The 9,416-nt window shown below is 36.8% G+C and overlaps 1 protein-coding gene across 1 annotated transcript; it reads right to left on the bottom strand.

Moving 5' to 3' along the window:
- Positions 1-124: 124 nt before the first annotated feature.
- On the bottom strand, positions 125-3,674 carry LOC106536726 (little elongation complex subunit 2; the record flags this gene model as incomplete). Its single annotated transcript, XM_014034045.1, is given in 7 exon segments — positions 125-284; positions 583-699; positions 879-1,013; positions 1,105-1,224; positions 1,310-1,661; positions 1,773-1,874; positions 3,558-3,674. Coding segments are annotated over 7 exon segments (1,000 nt in total), but the record flags the coding sequence as incomplete, so codon positions are not given.
- Positions 3,675-9,416: the final 5,742 nt, after the last annotated feature.

The raw sequence follows: 9,416 nt of genomic DNA, 5'->3' as shown, positions 1-9,416 counted from the left end.
TATATATACATAATAAATAAAACAGGATACTTGAGTCTTTTTTGCCACAAATAAATAGCCTTAAATAATTTATTACAAATTAAATTGAGCTTGATTACGGTATTGAGAAGCATGACATACCAACCTTTCCCTGTGTTTACTTTCACCACAACAGGCAGCTCCCACTGATCCCCAAAGTCAGGGCCGTGGTTGTCCAGCAGCCTCACCAAAGCATCTCGGTTCAGGCACACGTGAGGTTCGTAAATAGAACTCAGTTTCGCTGCATTTCCATCGTTACTGATCATCTGCAGAGTAAAACAAGAGCAAATTACCCTAACAGAGCATCTAATGAATCAAACAAATGCATGAGTTTTAAAATAAAAAGGCTTTGTTGGTTAATGAGGGAATCTTTCAGAAACAAATGTAGCTCCAGATTTAAAAAGCAAGACATGGACACCCTCTGGTGTCTTCTGTGAAAACTGCAAGAGCAGAAACAGTATTGCAACAGACACTGCAGTCGTGAATCCCATTCTAGCAGTGGAATATCTCTGCTTTGTTGAAGCAATTAAAAAAAAAAAGAGGAAAAGTAAGACAACTGCTTACAGCATGCATATCCAAGGCTTTTTTAGCTGGAGGATTCAATGATGAAACACTGGGATAATCCGATGCAAGCTGCGCATCAGCAGGCACTATCTTGTGGTCTGTTATGCTCACGCTGCCCTGGAGGAATGAAGGGGTACAAATATGGAAACAGACACTTAATCAACACCACCAGGCTGATTCTGCAATTCGAAACTTTAAGCTGAAAGTTTGTACGACACAAGACAATGATGTTTCTGCACAACTAAAAGTGAAGCAGGATCCTGCTCTGTTAGAACAGCACTTTGGGTTTACGTTACCATTGCTAGCAGCTGCTTCTCGAAGGTCAGCTCCAGCCCAGGATTAAACGTTCCCCCTGTCAAACTGGTCATCTCATGGATTTGGTAGAATTGAGGCAGAGTCTTAATCCACTCTAAATAAGCTCTAAATAATTCCTGAAACATATTTGGATTATGTTTAAAATATATATTTTTTAAATAAACCACTCTGAGCTGATGTTACAGAAAAAGCCTGAAGCATCCTGACCTCTGTGTACTGCACAGCTCCTTGTGATATGGAGTTGTAGTCATCAGCGCATATTTTAGCCACATCTTGCAGGTACACCATGAACTGTGTCACTTCATTATTTAATCGTGTTTGGAAATTCTGACAGATCAGAAAAGACAAAACATGAATACGATCAGCGGGGCTAAGATTTCGGAGAAAGAAATGCTGGATTCGATGCCGGTACCTGCGAAGGACTCCTGCTTTTTTTACTGATCAAATAGCCGACATGTGTTTTCTGTTCGTGACTGGTCAGGCTGGACATACAAGGAAAGGGCTGCCTCGGCTCAGGATAAGCAACATCCGCCTCAGTGTCGGTCGGCGTCTTTTTCGACTTTCTGCCCCTCTCGCAGACCTCTGTCCCCTCAGCGTCCCCGTCTGAAGACGAATCATCGCTATCACAGCTCTCCCAACAGGGCACTTGGCCGCTGCTGATGCAATTCTTGCCTTTTAACTTTGCAGCACCTTTTAAGTTCTGAGAGCCGGCAGCCGCTGCAGCCCCGTGACAATCTTGTTTTATGTCGACGTTCTTGGCAGGACTTAGGAATAAAAGGGAAAAACACATAAAACGAAATGTTGTCAAACAAACACCTGAAAAACAGAAAGTAAATGAACCGGTGTAAAACTTTGATATATATTTGCAGACCAACCTTTGAAGAAAGGCCCAAACTTGTCTCATGTGAGGTGCAAGTGAGTATTTTTCATAAAGATCTTGGGTAAAGAAAGGCCCATCAGGGACTGGATCATCATCCCTGGGATTAAAGGAAAAACAGTAATTGACATTCAAAACATTTTTATGTAGCAAATGGGCTTTTGTTTAAATAAGAACAGACTAAACCCCGATTTTACATGAAAGACAGACAAACTTAACTTCAAGCTATTGTGGGATTTTGTAAACCGTGGAGGATTTTGCCATCAGTGTGTGAATGGTTGTAGTGTGAAGCCCTTTGGAGTCCCAGAGACTTGATAAAGCACTATACCAGTGTGGACCACTTACCATTTCAAAACATACAAATACACAGTTTAAGCCTGTGTAATAACAGCAGTTATTTTCACTAGAGGCTGTTCTTGTGTGAGACCAATGACTCCACATAGAAGTTTTGAGCTTAGATGCCAATCAATAGAGCATTAATAAACAAACAAACAAACAACAAACAAATAAATAAATAAATAAATAAATAAAGCCGTTACTGACACATTTTAGTAATATTCCTGATAATATACAGAAACAGCAATGTTACTACTCAGTGACTTTTATAGTACTGTAATTCAGTGCTGCATCAAGTTATATTACAGAATGCATAAATTGGTCAGAGCGTTTAAAAACTACAAAATTGCTATTCTGCATTCGGTCATCCTGTTGCAACAGCTTTGACTTGTTGAAGCAGCGACTCTACAAGACCTCTTGAGGCACGTCTACAGCATCAGTCCTGGACTTAATGTATGAGATCTGATTTTCACATCGTGTAGAGATGATCACCAGGACTGCAATCTGTCAAACCAGGAAACTTAAAAGCATTCACATGATTCCCTAACCTATTCCTTTACTAAATTCGTTCAGGGTGAGGCATGGTTTCTGACCAGTCCACATAAGAAGTAGATATAAGCCATTCTTCACACCTTACCTTTAACACTGAGCCTGGAGTGCCTGGAATATGTTGCAGGTTTGACAGGTGCAATGGAGCACTTCTATTAATTCCTCACAATCATCATCTGTAGATAATGTACTATTGGGTAGCTGCAAATGTTTGCTCATTTTTATCTTCTAATATATCAACTTACAACACTACAGAAATCTATTGACAGTTGCTGTTATATTGAGAAACCTTTCTGGTTTTGGATGGAAAAGAACATTACAATACAAATATCTGGTTTTGTATCATTTATAGTAATGTTACCGTGACATTCAACTTTTAACTCAAACACTACTGTGTTGAAAAAGGAAACAGACACGGCGACGCGCATGCGCAGTACGTACGGCGAGTACACGCGCCTCCGTCTGAGCAGCTAAGAGAATGGCCGAGTAGTTTGTGATTTAGAAGTTCAACATAAAAACATTTGTCCATTTATGATAAACACTAAATAACCCATATAATGGTAATAATTTACTCCTAGAATTACTCTAAAAACGCATTTAACTTACACTCACTGCGGCAATAACAATATTCAGTTCTTAGTAGTAGCTTGCCCTCCTCCTGAGTCCTGGTCCACCGACAAGACAAGTTTACTTTGACGATTAAAGTTAATGAAGTGCAGTTCCCTTATAAAACTCTCCTGCTCAAAACAACTTTACTAAAAGGAGAACAACCTTTGTTACGTGACAACAAAAGCAACACGACGTCATTTTATTGAGGCAACAAGAAATTAATAGCTATTTTCTTGGACTTCAACACATAAACTTGCATTCTGTTGCAGTGATATTTGTGCTCACTTACCATTCAATCTCCATTTATGTTCACAGTCTGATGTCCGCAGAAATAAAGAAGCTAAACTTAAGGAAAATGGGTCATTTGTGAGTTCATCACCGCTGCTAAACGTTCGACAGACGCAGTTCTTCGCGTGGTGAAAATATAGCAGCATTGAAATGACTTGTGTGCACTGCCGCTCCCAAGTGGACATTAGTGGTATTGCAGCTCACTGATTATTGATAGTTTAATGCTCATTTGTACTATTTAATCTGCTGCTTTTGTGTCAGTTATTAGAATAAATATTTAACTGTGACCTCCCTGCATTATTCCTTGTATCTATCACGATAGTAATTTAATTATTTTAGTATTCTGTCATTAATTGATAGTATGTACAGACCATTTTATTGACTGAATTTGTACTGCCTAAAAAAAAACCCCATTTGCAATCCTTAGTGTTCACATTCACTGACTCAAATCCATCACTATGACCTAAAAAAAACTTCAACTTTATTTGTAGTTGATTATGCAAAATCTGTCAAACATGGTTGAAAAAGTATGTGTATTTAGTGCATTAAATCATTACAAAAATATTATCCTCATATCAGTTTTAAAAAGAATTTGATGAGAAACTTATGGAATGAAAAAATAATAATTTACACTAATTATTCCTCAACTTTATCACACCGCTGTTCTCATTGTTTCATCAAAACCTGGAATGTATTACATGGAAATTTAAACTGAAATATTAATGCTCCTTGCAGGGAAATTGAGTCATTCATTAAAATAACAGATTTTCACTTGAAGCCTGGAACTACAAAAGTTCAACTTGTTAAGAAAATTACAGACTAAATCTGAGAATAATCTTTCAGGGAACTTCACCATCGAGACTTTAAAAATGGTTTCATTTTATACGTGTGACCAAAACATAAACACAAAGGCTTATAAAGTTGTTGCAATTACTGTTCATCCCAAATTTCTTGTAACGTGTGTTATTTTAACCCTTTTTAGAATTATTGACATCACAGTTTGTAACATAAGTCTGTTAGTATAGATGTTTCCAGGATGGTGAACTAAACTGATCAAATATTGTTGCACAAAGTAGAATGTTCAGATCTGATTATGTTTTTGAAGTAAAATGTTAGTTTTTTTTACTTTTACCAGGAGAATGAGCTGGAAATAAAAAGCAGAAAAGAGAGATGGATGAACAATCGAGGGGAGGAAAAAAAAGCCCATTACAAGCGGTAAATTTTATTATGGGATAACAGCACATAAAGCACATCTAAAATCGATGTGTCCAATGCACTTTTAATAAAGGTAATATTAAAGGTACAGTTTCTAAGTACAATATAACAACATTCATATTAGAATGAAAAGTATTTAAAAGACAACATTAAATTTCTTATTTTTCTTTACAGCTGTATTTACAAAATGAATCAAAATACTTATTTTCATATTTAAGAATCGGACAAGAAGGAGCAAAACTACATTTGTGAATAGACTACCTGCTAAAGAGAGTTCAAAAGAGCTGGATAAAAAGGTACATGATCAACTGTCCCCATTTAACAACAGTAGCAAACGTGTGACTTAGAAACTTGTGCCAACCGCACACTAAGTTTGGGCTTTTCCATGTTTTTTTTTCTTCTTTTTTATTTATTTTTTTAATTGATTTGCATCCCTGCTCCACTCACTCCTCATGTGGAGCTCTCCCCAACAGACTCAGGGCACAATGAACACAAAACATTAAAGAAATCCAGACGTCTTGTATTGTTGGCTTGTTTTACAAACACATACAAATATACAACTTAAATCTTCTGTTTGCAGTCAAAGAAAAAGCAGATGTACCAGATAGAGAAAAAAACTTAGAAACTGCGAGTTTGCTGTTCGCTTTTTGCTTAATTCTAAGAAATGTGCAAATGAAATTTTCAGTAATACTTAACCACGAGCGTTTATTGACCGTTTGAGATCAACAGGAAATAAAACTTCCCAGTTTCTGAAACAATGTGTGTGTGGGGGGTGGGGGGACACTAAACAGACCATCTATACATTAAAACTCTTCAACATAATCAAGTGAAAAGAACACATGAAGAAGAAAATGAAAGAACATTTTTTAAGTGCATGAAAAGTCATCCTCTTGTACAAAATACATTGCCACTTCAATACACATTTGGAGAGAGAAAAAACACACACGCACACGCACAAGAAGGGACAATCAGACCCATGTATGCATTTTGTCACACCAAGAGGCACTCAGTGTGATAACGTTGTGTATTATTGCGAGCATATCCTCATTGATATTTGCTACAGAGTTAGAAAGAGAGAGAGAGAGGAAAAAAAAGGTCAACTTTCTCTTGAAATGGCAATCCTTTCATGGACATTTTTAACACTTTCATGTGGTGCAAAAAGCTTTATGCCACTGATCTGAAAAATAAGTTTGAGGGATGGAGACTAACAGAAGCACACTGAGGCTCCGTTTGATGAAATCCAAGCATCACTTCCCTGCATCAGGTGAAGGACAATGAAGACACGGGAGTGAAACAGAGAGCATCTTAAAGAGATAGCTCAGATCATAGGAAGTGGGGTTCTGTGGAAAGAATGCGTGTGACAATATCTCACCTGTTGCAGATAGCTCTTTGAACCACGGTTTATGGAAATGGAGTTTGATTCTGACCAGACTGATAAGCCAACAGCTAGTGGAAGAGGGGCCAACACCTTAGTTGCCACCTGGTGTCTTAAATCAGTGTTTTTCATATTAGTTTGTTGAAAAGTTGATTTTTTTCAGTGGGAATATAACAGTGTTTAAAACTTATTTCTTATGCTAAACTATTTTAATAATTATTGAATCGTGAATAAAAGTGAGAAAAAAACAATCAAAAATTGTTTTTTCTTCACATGTTTTACAGCATTGTTTGTGGGGGTCCCTGGCCAGAAGTTATTGTTGTTTCAGGGGCCATGGCATGGAAAAGTTTGGGAACCCCCGTCTTAATAACAGCCCCTTACTTCATGTGTTCACACGTGTAATGGAAAAAATGCATAGAAATGATTTTGTCACTGAGAACTTAGAATAAAGAGGGACATTATTGATATAACAGCAATAAGTATAAAAAACTTATATAAGTAGTAGTAGCAGCTAGCTGTAGCACTATTACAAGTATTTAAAGGTTCATAGGCAACAAAACACATTACCAAAATTTTCAGATCAGCGTTAGTTTACAACAAAACCCATTTTGTCTTCGACAAGCCAACAGCTTGTCAGTATCACAATTAAACTGTTTTTTTTAACTGTGGTTATTCAGAGGGATATCTGCAGCAGGTAAGATAACAACTGTTATAGTCTTTCCACATATTTTCACTTCAAAAACAGATGAACTATGCCTTTAAAATCTGACAAACTACAGTCTCAATGAGTGGTTTATTTTTTATAGTCAGACAAAAATATATAAAAAAAAACACAAAAACACAATACTGCTGCATCAGTTTGAATGCTTTCCTCTAAACCAGAAAAGCAACCTTAAATAGCTTGTTATTTAGCAGATTATAGTTTTGCAATAAGTCAGAAGGAAATAAGTGCCTTATCCCAGGGCTAGCACACTGATACAGGTACTGGCTGGGTAAAATTTTAACCAACTATTGTTTCATTTTTTAAATTATCATTATCATTTGTCGAGTCCTAATATCAATAATACATTAAGAAGCAGTGAAATTATTGAACTAATAGGGCGGCCAGGCGTAGGAATCGATACTTGGTTCACAAAATGAACTTACCTAGCACCACACTTTAGGGTAAACACAAAATTAAATGTCAGCACACCCCTTTTTTTCTATCAAACTAATCCTAAAGAAGGGAAGCAAATAGAAACAGTTTAATCGTACAATACGATGCAATCGATAAACAGATAAATAGTTTCATCGGGTAGGCCTTAAGTAGCAGTATTTTCCTCTTACCTATACAGACAGAAGTTACAAAGCTACCTTTATACACATGATCAATAATATTATTAAATATGGTGAACAGACAGCCAAGAATGAGGGAGAGCGTGTGAAAAATAACATGTACAGTACGCAGGCGGCGTCAAGTTCTCCACCTGGGAACAGAACTGGTCAAATATACAGATGGATTTAAAAAAAATCTACTGAATCAACACAAATAAACCAAAATAGTGATAAATAAGAGGTGTATTTACATGCAGATGCTCAGAGACTCTTTAAGCACAAAAGAATGAAAAAAAAATACACCGACATATATTATTGCTTGACATTCAATTATGGCTAAAAGTTGCTTGTTTGTTTGTTTTTTTTTTCTTTTTGTTCTTTTTCTTCAAACTATCAAACTATATTCTTAATTTTACTTAATCGCAAATCCTTATCAGCTGTGCTTTTTTTGTGGCGGGGCGGGGAAAAGGAGTTTCAATAAAACGCAATGACGGATTTTGTCATTCCGGGCAACACACTGGCGAGTTTAAAGCGTGACATAACACCGATCTGCACAATTTACGGTCAAGAGGGGCTCAAGACTGCTTTGATTTATTTTTCTTTTTTTCTTCTTCTTCTTTTAAAAAAAAGGCAAGAATTTATTTCAGTTCAGGCTTCTGGCCCGACTTGATAGCAAAAAAGCCCGTTTAGGCTGTGAAGCTGGTCAATGGAGGCCACCACAGAGTTTTACAGACCGCTGAATTGCTGAAGGCATTATGTTACACTTTTCAAAAAAAAAAAAAAAAAAAAAACTACACTTATTATGAATGGATCAAGCTCAGCATTATCAAAACTTTTTTTATATTAAATACGTTTTTAAATTGATCTTTTACAAAGTTTAAACTAAAATCTGAACTTCCTCATTCACATGACCCTGTTCCTCTGTAATTATTAAAGCCTTGTCTGGGGGTTTATTTTATTCACACACGGTGAAAACAAACACACACACACACACACACACACACACGCGCACACACACACACACACACGCACACACACACACACACACACACACTATTGCTTTTTTATACAAAAAGACACCATAGCAGAGACAGAATGAACAGCACATTTTACTGTTTACTAAACACTGATTGAATAGCACATTTAGCATCAATCGCTTACCTAAACTGGGTTTATCTCAAATTAAAGTATAGAAAAAAGAAAACCTTTCAAACATAGTTTATAATTAGACACAAGTACTCATGTGATAATCATTTCCTGTCCTCCAGTCTGTATCGCAACCATGGATCGAAGAGAGAGAGAGGAAAACAAAAAAAGACTAAATGGTTTTTTTTCTTCTTATAAACACATTGGATGAATCAAGTCAATTCAAAAGGCTGATGTAAAGACCCGTAATTGTAACGCAAGGCATATTGCTTGTTATAGATTTTGCAGAACGCACGACGAGCCACTCGTTGAAGTCGAGAGAAATGACATTTTGACCTTTCGGTGGCAGACTTTAGCTGGTCACATTGACAAAAGTGGCTTCACCCAAAAAGAAAAAAAAAAACACTTTTGTAAACTGTTTAAAAGGCAGTCGGCCAAATCTGATGGTTCTGTTTTACGTCCAGGGACTGGAGTCCAAAAAAATAAAACAAAAGCAAAAAAAAAGACGTTTTACTTTAACGGAAAGCTTCGAGCCGTGTCTCCGTCCAACCTGTTTTCCTCCCTGAGCGTTCGCGTCTCGGCTTTTTCCATTTGCTGCTCTTAAAAACCTGGATTGTCTTGCAGTGTTTCCAGACTGGGTTTGTTTGCTCTGAGACTGAGGTTAACTAGTCATAGAGGGCTTGTGCATATCCAAGAAAAGAAAATAATTAAAAAAAAATCATTGGATCTTAACAGGTACAGCAGATCTACAAGAACACAACAGATTCAGTATTGCATAAGAATATTTGGTTTTCTAAGAAAGAGGGTAAT

This window comes from Austrofundulus limnaeus, unplaced genomic scaffold, assembly GCF_001266775.1.
Source record: "Austrofundulus limnaeus strain Quisiro unplaced genomic scaffold, Austrofundulus_limnaeus-1.0 Scaffold1949, whole genome shotgun sequence".
NCBI lineage: Eukaryota > Metazoa > Chordata > Actinopteri > Cyprinodontiformes > Rivulidae > Austrofundulus > Austrofundulus limnaeus.
Note: the sequence above shows the minus strand (reverse complement) of the source record. Positions and strands in the feature narration are given on the sequence as shown.